Below are 20,273 nucleotides of genomic sequence, written 5' to 3'. Positions count from 1 at the left end.
TTCAAAAATGGTTCAAATGGCTCTGAGCACTAAGGGACTTAACATCTATGGTCATCAGTCCCCTAGAACTTAGAAATACTTAAACCTAACCAACCTAAGGACATCACACAACACCCAGTCATCACGAGGCAGAGAAAATCCCTGACCCCGCCGGGAATCGAACCCGGGAACCCGGGCGCGGGATGCAACATATTCAGTGCCTGCCATGTAATGATTTTGTATCAGACAAGAATCATAGCTTTTAAGCAAGTAGCTTTGCGTCCAGGTAGATCCCCAAAAATACATCTCCCTCTGCTGGAAAAAAGTGTCAGCTTCTGTAGGTGAGTGGTCAACATGCCTTATTCTGATGCTGAGCATTGAGCTTTAATTTCTCATACTTCCAGAGATTTTCCCTCTCTGGAAGGACTGGAACGGATTGCTCTCAACCTTCGGACCACAAAGGGGGAGATATCTGATTACGAATTATCGGCCCCACGCTCCAGAAAACTGACAATGGCCGACAGAGCGTTGTTCCCGACGCCACACTCTCCGTACCACACCCGAATGACGCCTCGTGGCAGAAAATGACAAGGTGGCATGGTATGGTCCTTAGGGCCGGAACGCAGATCTCACGTGTATTCGTATTTTCTTAAAAAGTCTAGATTGAACGTTCAGCAAAATATGAAAGCTACCTGCAAATACCGGTTCCAAATATAATGCGGTTAGTGTGCCTCTCGTTTATTAGAAATATCAGACTATTTCCTCCACCAGAAAAGTACAAGTGATGTTATACACCAAAAAATTGCGGGATCATCATCCGCCATTCTCTCGTTACCGCCAACTTATTCTAGCAAGTTGGCCGTATTATATCTTCAAAACTATATGCGAATGGAGATTTGCTGTTCTGATTTAAATCAATGTTTGTTTTGTACCACCTTACTGGACTCTAACGTGTTGTTCATAGTAATCTTATATAATCGACAGCGGCTTCTGTCTGACGTTACGTAAGCTTTCCAATTTGCCACTTGCTCTACAGGTGAATACTCTGTGCAGCGACTCCGTACCATACTTGCCCTGAGCTGCGTAACCCCGCGTGACAACAGGAGTACGATCTACATCTACATCAACATCTATATTCCGCAAACAACTGTGAAGTGCATGGCAGAGGGTACGTCCCATTGTACCAGTACTTAGGAGTTTCTCCCGTTCCATTCACGTACTGATCGCGAGAAGAATGATTACTTTTAATGCTGTACGTGCTGTAATTAATCTAACCCTATTCTCCGATCCGTACTGGAGCAATACGCAGGGCTCTGCAACGTATTCCTAGATTCAACACTAAGTCTCACGGTATAGTTAGCGTCTATATTCGAGCGCCCACCAGTTCAGATCTTTCAGCACCTTTTTGACGCTTTCCCATGGGTCGAACAAACCTGTGACCATTGGTGCTGGTTTGAATCCGTTCAATAGCCCTTTGGTTCTGTTTGGTATCGACTCCACACGATATCGTAACAAGCGTAGATTTCTGTATGTCCGTACTATATGCCGTGGAGTGATACTTAGAAATGGTTCAAATGGCTCTGAGCACTGTGGGACTCAACTGCTGAGGTCATTAGTCCCCTAGAACTTAGAACTAGTTAAACCTAACTAACCTAATAACATCACAAACATCCATGCCCGAGGCAGGATTCGAACCTGCGACCGTAGCGGCCTTGCGGTTCCAGACTGCAGCGCCTTTAACCGCACGGCCACTTCGGCCGGCGTGATACTTAGTTTTCATACTTTCACGACGCATTCTGTAAGTGCTCCCGCCTATTGAAATAACGTTAAGCGGAAAATGCAAGGAAATAGAATGAAGTGCAATACAGCTTTAAGTATTTACTCACCATTGCTATGGAATTCCGTGGTAATTATAGTCATAAAAAACTGTTTTCGAGAAGATTTCATATGGCAGAAAAATATCATACAGCGGTATGAGAGAGGTCCACCACGTGCTGTAATCCAGCGCCGTGATCGTTATCTTGCCTTATGCACCGGAAGACTTCAACGACCACGTCGTCTGTCCTGGCTAGAGAATTAGCGTCTGTCTCATGGTTATATATTTCCCGTCAGACTTTGTGTCATCGGCTTCGAAACTGTGTTACGTATGCTTGTCGGTCTGCCACATGCATTCCTCCGCACAAAGGTACCACGTGTCTCGCAAACTGTTGTGTTTGAGCAACTGTGATTAGACACAGTAACAGTGAGCTAGTGTCCTGTTCACGGATGTTGCAGAAAAATACGCAATGTACTTGTGTTAGGCTTTCCATACGTCCTCTTTCCGGAACGCCTTACAACTCTGCCAATATGGTAGGAAGAGACCGTTCAGGTGGCGCTGCCGTTCTCGCCTGAGACTGTGTCATGTTAGGAACACGGATGCCACTACTTGCGTTTCCTTCAGGTACTGTCACTGCTGTAGCCTATGTGCATAACGTTCTGCAACAGCGTGTACGCCCTTTTCTTGGTCCATACTGACCTGTCTTCCATCTGATGACTGATAACTTCCTAACACACGAGACAGGCCACGAATGTAGATGCCAGTAACGGGAGGGTCAGCAACTTCGCTTTGACTGAGCAAGCATAAGCACCCAACGCCCAAGGGCTTTATCGATCATTTTAACGGGAAATACTTCCTATCTTCAGTGAAGCTTAGCCCTGCCGATTGTTCCTCCAGACGGTCGTTGTACCACTGCCAGTTTCTTTTCTTCTTGGCTGTCCTTGCTAGAGTCGGACTCAAACACACGGAAAAAACTGCATCATATGAACATGATACTTCGCCAGCATGCGTAGCTACATGGTGACGTGGTCGCGCTACGCCCTCTTCCCAGGTTGCGGATCTGTCGGTTCTAAGACGTCCTACATTTTTCGTAGAAGTCACCGGCCAGTCGCCTGAACCTCACCAGAAAGTAAAGTATTCCGACTGCCTAGTGGAGTAACCGTCGGCAAATACAGACATAGGTACAAAGCGAGTTTGAGAGTTCGATTTTGTACCTTTTTAGGCCATATATACTCGTATGTGTCGCATTTCCCCAACCGACAGCTGCCTGCTGAAAAACCAGGTCCAGTAGCGTCTTGTACAGAGCAACTCCGAGCTACTGCAGGAGAGTAGACTCGGATTCAGTAGCGTGTAGAACTGGCAGCCTTCCGGTCACCACCGCCTTTTCCCTCAGTTCTTCGAGTCGTTGGCTCCAAGCTAGACGCCTATGACCAAAGACACTTAGGTTCTTGGCCGTGCACCTCTATTCCACAGATCCACTCAGGAAGTCTACCAGTCGAAGGACTGGACCCCAAATTCCGCTATTACGGAATCTGCCTTCCAGACGGCACTTCCGCATGTCATGATGGATGGAATGATCCAGAGTGGGAGGAGGTGATGTATACTGCGTATTGCCGTGCGAAACCATCGCCTCCTTCACTGACGTTCGGTATGCCACAAACCGATGGGAAACACACACTGTAGGGGCCAATATGTTACCCATATGTGATTTCTCCAGGGTACATCGTTTCTGCAAACATCAAATGGAATGAAATTGTCGTATAGTATTGATGGCAGGGAGATCCGATCTGGGATAGTTTGGCCGCCGAGTTGTAAGTCTTTTCAGCTGACGCAACATTGTGCGACTTACAAGTCGATGATGATGAAATGATGATGAGGACAACACAACACCCAGTTCCAAGCGCAAAACTCTCCGACCCGGCGGCGAATCGAACCCGGGCCTACTGCACGGCAGTCAGACGCGCTGATCACTCAGTTAAGGAGGCGGACTGTTTCCGTATAATTACCTAAGTATAACAAATTGGTCGCGTCACCTTCTCAGTTCATATATCTTGTTGCTTCATATTGTAGATCCCATTTTATTGGTCCCGGATATTTGTCTACTAATAAACAGTAATGTGTTTAGGCCGACGTGCTATTAGGAATTTATTACGCAAACAACAGAGAAGAAACTGAGCCACTGATGATGAAGCTGTGTTTCGAATGTACATTTTTCTAAAATGAATCCATAATTGCATATATACATACTGACAAGACGGATGAATATTTGTACCAAGGCCAGGATTCGGACCCGGGTCTCTTGCTCAATAGGCAGATGAGCTAACGACTACGCCACTTCGTCACAGTAGCTTTGCACTGATGTGCGGACTACCCTAGAACGCTTCCCTCCACTATCCAAATAACGTCTCTGGAACCGTATAGCTTCATTTGATTAAATCCGTAGTTAACGACAGTTGACGAAACTTGCCCTCCCAGCCAGCCGCACATGTTGGCACACTGCTTCTGCGATCCGGGCAGGTGCGCCGGCGCAGGATCCAGTGCGCCCAGTGGATTAACGACGAGGGGCCGCCTGCCACTTAGCCTGCATGTGGCTTTTAGGCGGTTTCCCACACCCGACCATGTGAATGTCGGGCTGGTACCCGAGACCCGCCATAGTTACAAGATTCGAAAACAAACCTTTAGAAGCTGCTCGCACTCATTCACATGAGATTCGAAAACAAACCTTTAGAAGCTGCTCGCACTCATTCACATGCAGACAGTTGGGATACACATATTCCGTCCTGGGGAGGGGTGGGGGTGGGGAGGGGTGGGGGAGGTTAATAGAGTGGCACTTAAATTAACCATGGCAAGTACAGTAGTAAACATGCCGATCCCGCTTAGAGGCAGGACAGAGGCACAAGAAAAGGAAGAAAGAAAAAACGACAGCTGTACTTAGAAATTACATTTTTCTTAAGATTTTGAAACGTAATACAGCTGTCACACGTATAATAGGTGCACAGAAAGCAGTGTCTGCGTCTCTGTTGATGACACCGGGTAACTAACATTTGCTTCACTACCAGGAAGTTGCTGCTGTCGTAGTTGCTGTCACGCAGTGTGTTTGGTTCTGTAAGAACGGCTGCACCGGGCTACGCCGAGAAGGGCAGCACGACACGTTCCTTTCACTTTCCGTTAAGCGGCGGTCGAGATAGGAGGCGGTGCCGCACGCGCGCTGAATTTATGGGCTCCTCGCGGTGCTTTCACTACCGCAGGCGTGGCGCTCAGACTTACGCTCTGCACCGCAACAAGGAAAGGCTGGCTGACTCCCCATATGGCTCGTGTTCACCGCGTTCCGCCAGTTGCATGGTAAACTAGGACGCATTCTGGACAAGTGTAGACCAGCTGCCTGTGTGAAGTAACTCTAGTCACTCTGCAAGTCACCTGGTCTATGAGTTGATGGTGGCCCCTGACGAGAAAGTTCCGGGATCTGTCCTCAGTGACCACCCAAATATTTCTCTCATAGGAAGGTGGGGAACGAGGTTCATTCAGATTATACGGAAGGTACTTCTACAAATGAGCTGCTCACCTACATGAAAGTCAACTGAACGGTGTCAAGTCGCAAGATTTGCTCTCGGAGGGGGACAAAAATATGGCAACACGACAAACACAACACATCAGCATGCCTAATGTGGTGTACGAAAACTGTTGGCATTCAAAACAACTTCCTATCGTCTCGAAATGGATAAAAATACACTCCTGGAAATTGAAATAAGAACACCGTGAATTCATTGTCCCAGGAAGGGGAAACTTTATTAACACATTCCTGGGGTCAGATACATCACATGATCACACTGACAGAACCACAGGCACATAGACACAGGCAACAGAGCATGCACAATGTCGGCACTAGTACAGTGTATATCCACCTTTCGCAGCAATGCAGGCTGCTATTCTCCCATGGAGACGATCGTAGAGATGCTGGATGTAGTCCTGTGGAACGGCTTGCCATGCCATTTCCACCTGGCGCCTCAGTTGGACCAGCGTTCGTGCTGGACGTGCAGACCGCGTGAGACGACGCTTCATCCAGACCCAAACATGCTCAATGGGGGACAGATCCGGAGATCTTGCTGGCCAGGGTAGTTGACTTACACCTTCTAGAGCACGTTGAGTGGCACGGGATACATGCGGACGTGCATTGTCCTGTTGGAACAGCACGTTCCCTTGCCGGTCTAGGAATGGTAGAACGATGGGTTCGATGACGGTTTGGATGTACCGTGCACTATTCAGTGTCCCCTCGACGATCACCAGTGGTGTACGGCCAGTGTAGGAGATCGCTCCCCACACCATGAAGCCGGGTGTTGGCCCTATGTGCCTCGGTCGTATGCAGTCCTGATTGTGGCGCTCACCTGCACGGCGCCAAACACGCATACGACCATTATTGGCACCAAGGCAGAAGCGACTCTCATCGCTGAAGACGACACGTCTCCATTCGTCCCTCCATTCACGCCTGTCGCGATACCACTGGAGGCGGGCTGCACGATGTTGGGGCGTGAGCGGAAGACGGCCTAACGGTGTGCGGGACCGTAGCCCAGCTTCATGGAGACGGTTGCGAATGGTCCTCGCCGATACCCCAGGAGCAACAGTGTCCCTAATTTGCTGGGAAGTGGCGGTGCGGTCCCCTACGGCACTGCGTAGGATCCTACGATCTTGGCGTGCATCCGTGCGTCGCTGCGGTCCGGTCCCAGGTCGACGGGCACGTGCACCTTCCGCCGACCACTGGCGACAACATCGATGTACTGTGGAGACCTCACGCCCCACGTGTTGAGCAATTCGGCGGTACGTCCACCCGGCCTCCCGCATGCCCACTATACGCCCTCGCTCAAGGTCCGTCAACTGCACATACGGTTCACGTCCACGCTGTCGCGGCATGCTACCAGTGTTAAAGACTGCGATGGAGCTCCGTATGCCACGGCAAACTGGCTGACACTGACGGCGGCGGTGCACAAATGCTGCGCAGCTAGCGCCATTCGACGGCCAACACCGCGGTTCCTGGTGTGTCCGCTGTGCCGTGCGTGTGATCTTTGCTTGTACAGCCCTCTCGCAGTGTCCGGAGCAAGTATGGTGGGTCTGACACACCGGTGTCAATGTGTTCTTTTTTCCATTTCCAGGAGTGTAGGTCATGTAAGCTTTTAACGCAGTCTTATACCATTCTACCAGCAAAATAGTGGTACGTTCGAGTAACGGTGATGCAGTTGGACAGCAATCACGCACGTTTCTCTCCAAAGTAGGTCATGTATGCTAAATAACTTTCAGCTCTGGTGACTGCGATGACCAGTGGAGAAGCGATAATTCATCTTCGTGCTCACAAAATCAGTCTTCGACGATGCGAGCTGTGTGAACAGGGGGGTCTGTCGTCTTGGAACACAGCATCACCAGTGGGGTACAAACATTGTACCGTGGGATGGACCTCATCAACCAAATCCGTCACGTAGTCCTAGACAGTAATGTCACCTTGGAGAGTAACCATGGGGTTCATGGAATACCACGGTGTAACAGCCAAATCATCGCCGAATAGCCACCTTGTTTTATTTTTGGGACGTAACTCTGTCAGACACGGTAAACGGTGTGAAACATTCTCCCACTGCTCCACAGTCGACGTTTTATTGCACGTCTGCCTCTTACGGGCGTTTTCATCGCTGATGAATGGTTTCGGGATTCCAGTTCGCCATGCAGTTCCCTTCTTCTGACACTCAACCTCTATTGTTTTCATGGTAACAGGGTTGGCGATTGCGACATTCAGTCCTGCAGCGAATTTTGCACCTCTAGGCCTGTTATTTTTCGTCACAGTCCTCTTGAACTACCGTTCGTCACCACCACTCAAGACGCACTTTTTTCGTCTCCCTTGTGACTTAGCGGATGACGTTTTTCCGCTTTCAGTGTATGCGTTATAAATCTTCGATGTGGGGCTTTTCGAAACACCAGAGCCTTCGGCTAACTTGGTGACATATTGGTAACACTTTCCCGTCCATGTCTTCAAAATAACGACTATAAATGAAATTTCTAGTAAAGGAATTTTAGGCAATCTGAATCGTTTTGTACCAAGATTTTTTTTAATACTCTTCTACGCATGCGCAACTGGCTTCATGGCACGCGATCGATTCTTAGGATGGATATCTAGAACCGTACTTTGCAGACCGCTGTGAGGAGCATCGTAGAAGGTCCCCTTCCTTAAACAGTTTTAGTAAGTCACTGAACGAACTAACCGTTCCAAGCGTCTGGAAAAAGTCGGAAGTGTTCCTATTTCCAACAACTGTCGTCTGTATGAAACGCCTTACTGTAGGCTCAGTCATAGATATCAGTCTATTACTGATTTATGGATCACACTTTTTTACAACCTAAATGCTAGTGTGAAGGAATCAATCCAATCCATAAACAGCTGTCTGTTCGTCCTTGAGATCCACAAAATTATACATTGCGGTGCCCAGGGTGATTTCGTGTTGCTTGATTTCCGTAAGGCATTCTATAAGATTCCACGCTGCCCGCTAGTGAGCAAAATACGAGTTTACGTAATATCGGACCACTTGTGCGATTAGGCTGAATACATCTCAGCAAACGTAACTCAACAGGGAGCAATCGTCAAATGTGAAATCACTGTATGTACCTGAGTTATGAACTGTGGGAAAACCGGAAAAGAAGAAAATCGAATAAAATCGTAGGAAAATGCGGGTATTAATCAGTAGAAACAGTCTAGATCATGTGATCAGAAGTGTGTGTTAGAAGGGATTTCCTGTGGACCGATCACGAGCTACAAGGAAAGTGGTTCCCAAACAAATATTTTTTTCTAGAAATCCTAAGGAATTGGTATTCCCTCATTCAACCAATTTTCGAGTACTGATACTCGTACTGGGATTCGGTAACAGAAGAGGTAGAAAAAATTGTGAAACGAGCTGCGAGTTCCGCAATGGATGTGTTTAGACAGCGTGAGGGAATGGCTTGGTCAGACTGCTCCAGACACTACCAGGGAGGCAGGCAGATAACGGAGACACAATTGTGAGCGGTCGTACAGCAACAAGACTTAAACTGCATACTATTTCTCCCCTCCCCCCCCCCCCCCCCTCCACACACACATATAACCCAAGAACTGATTGAATCGGCAAAACGAAATAAACTCGAGCTTGTACAGCGGCCTACCAGCGATAGTTCTTCCCGCGCGTCACTCGTGAATGGAACGATTGGGGAGAGGCGAGACGTACTGGTAACACAGCCACATGCCGTACGTAAGCTTGCCTTGCGAGGTGTAGATGTAAAAATCGACACGGAAGCTTATATTTTAGTCTCCTATGAGACGGTTCAAACCCGCGTCCCACCATCCTGATTTAGGTTTACCGTGATTTCCCTAAATCGGTTAAGGCAAATGCCGGGATGGTTGCTTTGAAAGGGCACTGCTGATTTCCTTCCCCATTGTTTCCTAATCCGATGGGATTGGTGACCTCGCTGTTTGGTCCCCTACCACAACCAACCTACGAGAAGACCGGCTTGTTGATGTTGTAGTCATCAATCTCGTTTGATCCAACACTCCACACTAACCTTTTTTGTGCAAATTTTCTTATATCTGCATAGCTACCCCAACTATTTGAACCTACATCCTCTCCCCCCCCCCCCCCCGGCATTCCGCAGTCCTTACTTCCATGCCGGTCGGTGTGGCCGTGCGGTTCTAGGCGCTTCAGTCTGGAACCGCGTGACCGCTATGGTCGCAGGTTCGAATCCTGCCACGGGCATGGATGTGTGTGATGTCCTTAGGTTAGTTAGGTTTAGGTAGTTCTAAGTTCTAGGGGACTGATGACCTCAGAAGTTAAGTCCCATAGTGCTCAGAGCCATTTGAACCTTAGCTACCTCCATTGTCTCAGGATGTCTCCTATCAACCTATCCTTTCTTTTAGTCAAGTTGTTCCTTAAAGGTCCTTTCCCTCCAGTTCGATTCAGTACTTCTCTACTAGTTAGCCGATATACCTATCTAGTTTTCGGCATTCTTCTGTACCGCCACACTTCAAAATTTTCTGTGCTCTTCTCGTCTTTACTGTTTATTGTCCACGCTTCAGTCTCTCATCAGGCTACACTTAAGCCTAATATAAGGACTCTTTTCTTCTGATGCCTAATCGGTCGCGAAGTACAAACCACAGTCAAAAACCACAAATGTTTTTCATTAGTTTGGCTCAAAATGGCTCTGAGCGCTAGGGGACTTAACATCTGAGGTCATCAGTCCCGTAGAACTTAGAACTACTTAAACCTAACTAACCTAAGGACTTCACACACATCCATGCCCGAGGCAGGATTCGAACCTGCGACCGTAGCAGTCTCGCAGTTCCAGACTGAGGCGCCTAGAATCGCTCGGCTACCGCGGCCGGCTTCATTAGTTTACTCATCTTGAGTGGTAATGGGCGATCTGTAATAATGACTTGAGAGAAGATGTACTTCTTACCCACGATCGCTTGCAAGCAATCTTTATTGTCGATTTCTGGTTTTGGTAAGCGTGGTTACCATCTTCAGATCTCGATAAAAGGTTATTACATAACTCCTATACCAGCTACACAAGAACTCTTCCTACGTGAGGGACGAGAAGATAGATGCAGTGGCAAGTCAAGGTTAAAACCGACAATATACAGTGTAATTCGCCAAATGTGTCCTATATCACACACTACTGCGCACTTTACTGCAGCCAGGGCACGCTGTCTAGCTGTCTTGGCGAAGTACACTGTATATTGTGGTTTTAACCTTGACTTCCCGACACAGCGTTCTTCCTGTTCCTCGGATACCTGGCAATGTTTTAGAAAGAGTTCCTGTACAGCTGGTATAAGAGACATGTAATAACCTTTTACGCAGATCTGAAGATGCTAACCACGCTTACCGGGACTAGTAATCGGTAATAAAGATTTCTCATAAGCAATCTTGGCTGAGAAGTTCATGTTTTCTCAAACAAATGTTTTATTTGCAACAGTCTGCTACACCTTCCAGCTACTACTCTACACAGTTGCCTCTCCGACTTACACTTTTCTCGTGGCTTTTTGTACCAACTTTCCAATACCCTCGTCATAGAAGGCAGCCGCCTTTGATTTCCGCTAATTCTGTATGCTGGCCTCTAGGTCGTTGTCTGTACCAAAATGCTGTCCTCATAGTTCATGTGAGCAGGGAGGTGAAACTCAAAGGGAACAAGGCAGTGGGTGAGCAGACACTTCCTATCGAAAAAGCAGTAGTAGCGTCGTTTTTGCAGCTGCAGTGTGCAGCCGAGCATTTTCCTCGTTACTTGTTGTGAACTGGCCTCCTTAGACGATTTTCTCCAATCACCCGGTCCACTAGCTGAATAAGATTATTGGTTCACACGCGCGTCCCTACCTGACAGCCCGCACCGCTAACATCTGTTCGTCTTGCTTCAAAGTTCCTGCACCGTTGCCGCACCTTGCTGTCACGCATGGCAGACACGTTAGGAGGGCTGCATGAAATCAGGCGGAACCCCTGATCATGAAGAAATGAAATGGCAGTGTGCACTTCACACTTTGTCGGTGACATCATGCTCTACGCATTTTTAAGTGCTCACTGTGCACTCAAACTGAACAGTGCGACGTGACGAGATCAACGGGCATACACTACGCACCCGTGGAGAGCTCCGTCGGATTTTCACTGTGGTTTTGATTTCGCCATCGATCGGATCTTGAAAAAATAGCCATTATACTTCCAGGAAGACATCCTAACACTTCATATTTGATGTTGAATCGGTTTTCTTTTTCTTGGAAACTTTTATTATTTTTGCAAGTCTGAATTGCATTTCCTCTTTATTTCTACCATAATCAACTGTTTTTCTGGTCAAATAGCAAAACTATTCCACTACTTTCAGCGCCTCATTTCCTAGTTCCCAACTGTCCCTGCCACTCGCCAAGGACGTGCGGAAAGAACGACTCCTGGTGAACCTTAGTGCGACTTCCGATCTGTGATCTTACCTTCCTAGTATTTCCTCAAGATGTAGATAAGGCGTCCTCTCTTCTAGGAATGTACCCTCTCTGACTTGCAACGGTGAACCAGACCATGATCCATAACGCCTTTCACTGGTTTCGTATTCGGGAGGACAACAGTGCAAACCTGCGTCCGGTCATCCTGCTTTAGGTTTTCCCTGATTTCCCTAAATCGCTTCAGGCAAATGCCGGGATGGATCCTTTCAAAGGGCACATCGATTTCCTTCCCCTTCGTTCCCTAATCCGAGCTTAAGCTCCGTCTCTAATGACCACTTTGTCTACCGGACGTTTAACACTAACATCCTCTTCTACGACGCCGTTGTTGTAAAAGCTGACATAATGTCCTAGAGGAAATCCACTACTTTTTGTTGTCCGTCCTGATTTCATTAATATTATAAATTTACCACTTTCGTAGTACGTAAATTTTGCTGTTAGACGGGTTAGCCTCGTTAATGATACAGACAAGATCGTTCATGTTGAACCAAAAGCGCTAATTTTGTGAAATAGATGCAACCCAAGACAGACAATAAAAAATTGTCTTTGTTGTAGTGTGTGCCACTGGAAATAGTTGAGCATCTCTGTGAATCTTCCGCTCTTACAAAAACTTACACGTGTTTCGTTGCGCTGGTCTCTTTCGGATTTCCTGTGTTTTCCCTGTAAAACCTACTAGTTGAAGATCCCAGAGAAATGAGCAATAATCAAGTATCGGTCAAACCAGTGTTTTGTAAGCTACCTACTTCACGGTCGGATTATGCTGTTTGAGGATTCTTTAGAAACGTGACAGTCTGGCATCAGCCTCTCCTATAATTGGTTTTATGTGGTCGTTCCGCTTTAAATCGTTCCATGTACGCCCCCAGATTTTTAATGAATGTGACTGTGTGCAGTGTTTGCTCTGTAATTGTGCAATCGAATAATAACCGTCTTTCCGCTTGCTTAAACGCAGTACGCTACATTTGATTCTGTTAAGATTAAAATGCCAATTCCAGTTCGACTTCTATCCATTACGCTTGTTTTACTTTTATCTACGCCCGTCTTAAAACGTCATAGCCCGACTTACAAAGGAACCATACATACAACGAGTAAGCGATTGTGCTCATTTTTCGCATTGTTAGAGTACATACTTAGATGTAACAAAGTCTGCTCCAGCACGATTCTGTTGTAAAGCCTTTTCTAGAAACCGAGGCACAGACTTTGACGAGCCTGTTGAACACCATATGAGAGCGTCAGCTACCGATGAGCGTAACTAATGTAACTGGCTAATACAGCTGACTACAAGGCTGCCCGTATTGCGCCCGCGTCTCACAACTTTTTTTCTAATCTTCCGCCAAACACTCGTATGGTGATCGTACAACCACCGTTGAAAATCCTGGTAACAGCAGCGAACGAGCTTCCTTAGCGATTGGAAACTGTTGACTGAGAGCGCTATGATTTCTGGTATCGAAATGAAGCTGCCTGCAAACAGCAGGTAAGGAAGTAGGCAATCCCGGCTCATTTCACGAATAGTGGCTGCAATTACCTTCTATTGAGGGTCCAAAAGCAATATAAATACAATTTACGATGGCGTGCTGAAAAGTAATGCCTCCGAATTTTTCACGTGAAAACGCTAAAAGATTTTGAAATAAAACAAAATTCGCTAACATTCTACATTTATATTTTTCATGTCCACATATTTATTTCTCGACATACTTGCCATGGCGGCGAACACAATTGTCCCCACGAGAGACCAGTTTGTTAATACCGTCAGTGTAGAGTGTTCGACTTATTGACGGAGCAACAATCGGATCTGGTCAAGTCGATACTGTGTAGAGGTTGACCGATGACAGTTAACCCAAACGCCGGACCGTTGCAGATGCCGCAGCAGTCGTGTGTGGTCTGGCACTTCACGTTGAAGGAGTGGGTGCTCCGTGTGAGTACGAACTCTTCGAATTCGTGCTTTCAGTTTTCCGAGGTCTCTCACGTTCTGACCCAGTTACGTTACACACTGCCACATTACACACTACAATTCAGAGCCCTCTAGCGGCAGGGATTGCAAGCTGCATCAGCGAATCGGGGAAAGTCGGCCGAGTAACCACACGACGTGTAATACCTCAACCCATAATGAAAACAGTATAAGAGATCCGGAGGCATTACTTTACAGCACGCCCTCGAATATTATTCGAAGGAGATTCTCTATGCCTCGCCACAAATGTACTATTATGACTACAAAAATAATTTCTGTTCCTTCAAGAAGAAATAGGGCTCCTCGTAGCGATACAGGTGTTTTGTGGAAGGCTAGGAAAAAAAAAGAACGAGACTCGAATGCAATACGGTGAGACATCTAGTCTTCGCCTTCGTGCGGTTGTGCTAACACAGCTCCTCGAAAGCTGCCGCGCTACTGTACAGGCGTGTAAAGCTTCGAAACTCAGTTTCTGGAAAACGCTTGAGACGTACACAGTACTAGACTGGCATTGTTTAAATCCAGGTATGTACGGGAAGATGGTGTGAAGTACCACTTAAAAGGAAACTGAATTTTCATCAAACTGTGATTACTGACAGAAGTTTTTCGTGTACACATTTTCAATCCACATACACTATTATAAGGTATCACACTACATATTTTAAGTGAAAAAGATGGTAATTTATATAAACTATACGCTAACTGGAAGCTTACGTAGAGTGATCTCACTTCCCTACCAAAGGGCGCGACGTGGTCAGTGTCATTGTAACAGGAACTCACCTTCGTTCTTTTGATTTTCGGACTCATGTTCTAGGCATCTTGATGCCTTACTACCTGAAATCATATTACGCGGCTGCAGCAGACCCTGTTCAGTCGGATTTTTGTGTTGGGTCAACAATAACAGAATGGAGACGGAATTAAATAATGTAAATTAATTACTTCAAAATCTTATAAAAGAATATAATGATGGACGACAGCTGTGTACACGTAAAATTGTCTAGCAGTCAGTCTGACCTTTCGTATTACGCGTGAATCTGAAAGTAACTAAATCTCATTGGGTAAACACTATGGCTACCTTTCCCCATGAGAAGCGTGGTTACATTTCCCGATCAGACGCCATGGGGCATTAGTGATTCGCACATGATACTACCAAACTAAAGAAACAACAAGGAACCACATTTGCAGGCCAAAGGACATTGTTTGACACTAGGAATGTCAACGCATTTTCCATAACACCCATTACTGTGGCGAGAGCGGAGGGGGGGGGGGGGGGGGGGGGGGAGGGTTCTCTGTACCCAACTAAAAAAATTAAAAAACCCAAAATTCGTTAATTATTGTTAACTTACTTTTAAAAAGGCACTGATGTGCAGGTAGCATCCACAAACTGAAAATATCTTTTGCACACTCGTAGCAATATCAAGACACATTCAATGATGTGTACTACCAACTGTACTATGACCACCACAAATTTTTTAAATTGCAAATTCCTTTAATTTCTATTGACTTTAATTCAAAACATGCATTTTACAGAAATACTGATGTATAAGTATGTACTGAACATGAAAATATTGGGCATGACATTCATTGGGAAAAGTGGCATCTACTACTAATACCTAAGTTTTTCGTTTAACGGAAAATTTTTAAACATGTATGGAATCTGGTAGCAGAATTCATTAAAAACAATGAATACTTTTTCAAATTTTTAAAATATAAAAAGAATTATGTTACAATATTTTCAAAAAATGGGCATAAAGTACCCTCCTTACCTCCTTCTTGGTCGTGCGAGGGTTAAACATTGATATTCTAAAGAGGTATTACTATACGAATAAGTGCGGTAATAACAATAATAGTTAAATAATTTACTTCATACCAGACTGCTGAAACTCGGAAAAGAGCTTATCAAAAAATAAGGGGACAAGGTTCTCTGCCAAACTCACTGACAACAATAGTCTTGGTTACAATTTATTCTTTTACTAACAACGAGTTTCGCCTTCATAGGGAAACTTCAGGCTATCTTAAAATTTTCCTTTTACAGTATTTGAAAACACATCAAACGACTCTGTGCTAGACTGAAGCGCGCGTTGAATCACATGAACCCGAAGAGACCTTTTCTTTTTTCTCTGTGGGTTTATCTGACTCAATGCGTGCTTCAGTCTAGTACAGGGCCGTTTTACAGTTTTAACATGTTGTAACAGGAAAATTTTAAGATAATGCGAAGACTCCCAGCGAAGGCGTACTTCCTTGTTGATAAAGAAATAAGTTGCAACCAAAACTGTTCCGAATTCAAGTATTCTACGTACAGCTGCTGTAACAGATGGCGCAATGGAGTGAAAGAAATTTTATATTAGCACTAGTTTGACCACTGCTCAGCAGGCAGCAGCTCTGTACAAGGCAAAAAATATGTAACTGCCAGGTTTCCCGCCATGGTCACTTTATCCCATCTTCCCTTGCTTCAGTCGTGCGAAAGATTATCACACCCGTTGTGTGTGAGCTTCCCTCCCTGTTAGTGGTAGGCGAGTGAGGAGCGCGCGTCACCAGAGAGACGTACTGGACAGCAGGCGGCGCGTGCCTTTGCAGAGCGGTGCGCGCGTGCGTCGTGTGGGCGTCGCTGTGGGCGGCGTGGGCGGCGGCGGCGGCGGCGGCGGCGGCCGTGTCCGGCAAGCCGCCCTCGCCCGGCCTGGTGGGCGCCCGCAACCTGGCGGCGGCGCTCGACTGCTCCGGCGTGCTGGGCTTCTCCAGCGTCGGCCACCTCGCCAACTCCAGCTCTAGCGGGCCGCTCACCTTCCAGGCGGACCTCTCCGACCGGCGCGGCCTGGGCTGGAGCCGCCACACCGGCGAGTTCACCTGCTTCTGCCCCGGCGTCTACCAGATAGCCTTCTCCGGCGCCGGCGCTCAGTGAGTTCGCTTCTTATACTGCTACGGGTGCCAGTGAGAAACTGCTGTGAGACGCGTTCTGCGCGGAGACACGTGGATAATACAATCTAAGACAAAAAGAAACGACGCACCACGAAGGAATTACCCGAAAGGGACGAAAATCGGTAGATCTGTTGTATATGTACAGACAAGCAAATGGTTACAGTTTCAGAAAAATTCGATAATTAATTCAAGAGAAAGAGCTTCACAAATTAGGCAAGTCGACAATGCCTTGGTCCACTTCTAGCCCTCATGCAAGCAGTTATTCGGCTTAGTATTGATCGATAGAGTTGTTGGATGTCCTCCTGAAGGGTATCCTGCCAAACTCCATCAATATGGCGCGTTATATCGCCAAAATTCCGAACTGGTTGCAGGACCTACCCATAATGCTCCAAACGTTCTCAATTGGTGAGAGATCTGGCGACCTTGCTAGCCAAGGTAGAGATTGGCAAGCACGAAGGCGAACATTAGAAACTCTAGCCGTGTGCAGGCCGGCATTATCTTGCTGAAATGTAAGCCCTGGATGGTTTTCCATGAAGGACAACAAAACAGGATGCAGAAAATCGTCGACGTATCGCTGTGTTGTTAGGGTCCCACAGATGACAACCAAAGGGGTCCTGATATGAAAACAAATGGCACCTCAGACCATCATTCTTGGTTGTTGAGCCGTACGCCAAGCAAAGGCCGGTTGGTAACCCACGACTGTCTCGGGGGTCTCGAGGCACGTTTTGGCCTGCGAATGTCACTGACTGAAGTAGAATTATCTTCAGTGATGAGTCGTGCATCGAACTGAGCCCCGATGCCTGGCAAAGACTTGCCTGGAGATTCCCCAGATAGCAGTGGGACGCCAACCCGACTGTTGCCCGCCATACGGCCTGACCACTAGGAGTGATGATGGTCTGTGGTGCCATTTCTTGTAACAGCAGAACGCATTGGTTGTCATCCGCGGCACAATTACACCATAGCGGTATGCCGACGATACTGTACGCTCCTTTTTGATACCCTTCATGGCAAGCCATCCTGGGCTTCCATTTCAGCAAGATAACGTCCGGCCGCACACAGCGAGCGTTTCTACTACTTGTCTCCGTGCTTGCCAAACTCTGCCTCGACCAGCAACGTGGCCATATCTCTCCCCAGTTGAGAACTTTTGGAGCATTAGGGCTCTCTAACCAGCTTGGAGTTTTGATGGTCTAAAGCACCAATTGGACAGAGTTTGGCACATTGTTCCTTAGGAAGACATCCAACAATTCTGTCAATCAAGGCTAAGAAGAATAACTGTCTGCATAAGGACCAGAGGTGGACCAAGGCATTATCGACTTGCTCCATTTGTGAAGGTATTTCTCTTGAATAAATCATCCAAGTTTTTGGAAATCGTAACCGTGGTTTTTTTTCTCTCTATGCATGTATATCACATGACCGATTCCCGTCCCATTCGGGTAATTCCCTTGTAGTGCTGTGTACTCTGCGGTGAACCACTGCACTCTCCCTCCCTCTGTCCCACATCGCTCCAGTTGTTGCCTACACAGACAACTGGCAACGTTGGGGCTACCGCCACATTCACCGCGTTTACATGGGGCTCCCAAAACCGAATTTCATAGACCAGACTTCCCAATTCGTTTCTGGTTCGTTGGTCATGTAAACACTCCGAAATCGATTCTGAAAACTTGCTCCTGGGTGCCCAATTTCCACTACCACAGTCAATTATCGCTCCTGTATAAACGCATAACCGTTTCTGGAACATGCTTGAGTTGTTCGCTTACATCTTGTTTACAAAAATTTCAAAATTTTTAGGCTTATCTGGATGGAGTGCTTTTTGTGCAGTGGAGGAGAAGTAGAAATATTAGATTGAGCATGGAGCCATCTACTTCTAATATTTAACTGAAGAGGAACACCCATTGTGCTGACTAAATGAGAAACCAGAACAACTGTTTTCCAGCTGGCGATTGGAATACCGATATTTGACAGCTTTAGAAAACCCCATTCTTGCCTTAATTTTTAAACATGACAGCGAAAAACTGGTTTACGAAATTCAGTTTTGCCTTCTGTAAGTCGTGTCGCATGATAAAGTAGTGATTTGGTCACCGTTTCTCATGCTCTCTAGGAAAAAATATGCAGTGTGAACATTAATGAAACCAAAAAACTGCAGGGACGGATTCTAACTGGAAATGGGGGAAAAAGGATCCTATGAACATGTGTCCGGAGATGAACAGTGTGCGTCAACGACAACATATCGTCCTGGAACACAGAATAGAGCTACAACGCATCCATGTCACAACAGATGTTCAAAATGGCCTCACTGGGATGCAATGCACGCGTTCACACGTAGCGTCAGGGATTGCCACACTCTTTCGCATGTTCCAGTCTCTCTCGCTACAGCATCACAGACGTGAACATGCTGTTGAAGGGTCTCCACATCAGGCTCAGCATACACAACGCTTTTCATATGCCCCCAGAGGGAAAAATCCAGGAGGTTTAAGTCCAGAGGTATAGCAAGCCGTGCCACAGGGCCTCCGCATCCTACATCTGGGGAAGATGTTGTTGAGGTGTCAGCGATCTGTGTATGAAAGTTGAGTCGTGCTCCATCGTGCAGAAACCACATAACCTGTCATGCTGCCAGAGGCACATTCTCAACCAGCCCGTGCAGAGCATTCTGCAGGAAGTCCAGGTACGTTCCTCCATCGAGGCATTGTGCAATAGTAACTGATCCAAGCCATAAGGCCACCAACAATTCCTGCCCACACATTGACGCTCAGCCGATGTCGATGAGACCCCTCACCCATTCCGTGAGGATTGTCTGTAGCCCGCAGGTGGTGATTATGCAGACTGATGATGCCAGTTCTGATAAAAGTTGCTTCGTCGGTAAAGAGGACCGATGATTGTAATCCCATATTTATGATGGTACGGTGCAAAAACCATCGAGACAAAATTCTTCTCCTGAAGAGAAACCCACTGCTTGCACTCACTTCAGGTGATAGTAGCGGACACCATAATCCTACGTTGGCTTACACCATGTCGGTAGACCACTTGCCTGGAGCTTGCACTTAATCTTTCTTTGGCTTACAAGATGTTGGCGGGCCACTTGCCTGGAGCTTGTACCAGCGTTCGTCTCAACATCCTGTAAAACCCAGTCCTCCAAATCTGGTGTATGCCTAGTCCGCCGCCTCTCTTCACGTTCATCTGTCCGAAACGACCCATGTTCAGCCAAACGCCCAAAAACGGCTTCAAATATTGTGTGATGTGGCTGGTGTCTATGAGGGTCTTGTTTTGGTGTAGCCTTGCTGTAACGCACATGGAACACACGGCATGTGGTCAGAGAAACGGTAATTCGTCAGCGCCATCACCTCACCCACCCATCCACTCACTAAATCACACACATACACACAACAACACGCGCGCTTACGAGAAACCACGGAAACCGGTAGATCTGCCAAGCTAAGTAACAGATTACGTGTGTGCCTGTACGATAAAAATCAGGGTATTACATTGCCAAGACCAAACCGCAAACTTCCATTGGTTTATGCGACTTGGCCTTAATTTCTATCTTTAACTTGTCGCTATAAATATCGAGGCTCAGATCAACATCAAGTGACCATCAGAGTACGTTAATGGAGGACCATTGTATACTTATGATCTCAATTTTAAGACGTCAC

General features: G+C 46.8%; 1 protein-coding gene across 2 annotated transcripts in view; it reads left to right on the top strand.

Annotated features, from left to right (window-relative positions):
- Positions 1-20,273, top strand: part of LOC126457463 (uncharacterized) — a 29,691-nt gene that overhangs the window by 6,539 nt on the left and 2,879 nt on the right. For both annotated transcript variants that reach the window (XM_050093754.1, XM_050093753.1), the window contains exon 2: positions 16,288-16,605. In XM_050093754.1, coding sequence (XP_049949711.1) covers positions 16,288-16,605 — 318 coding nt within the window. The remainder of the gene's footprint in view (positions 1-16,287; positions 16,606-20,273) is intronic.

This window comes from Schistocerca serialis, chromosome 2 (assembly GCF_023864345.2).
Source record: "Schistocerca serialis cubense isolate TAMUIC-IGC-003099 chromosome 2, iqSchSeri2.2, whole genome shotgun sequence".
NCBI classification, from domain to species: Eukaryota; Metazoa; Arthropoda; class Insecta; order Orthoptera; family Acrididae; genus Schistocerca; species Schistocerca serialis.
The sequence above is the reverse complement of the archived record's forward strand: the minus strand, read 5'-3'. Positions and strand labels throughout refer to the sequence as shown.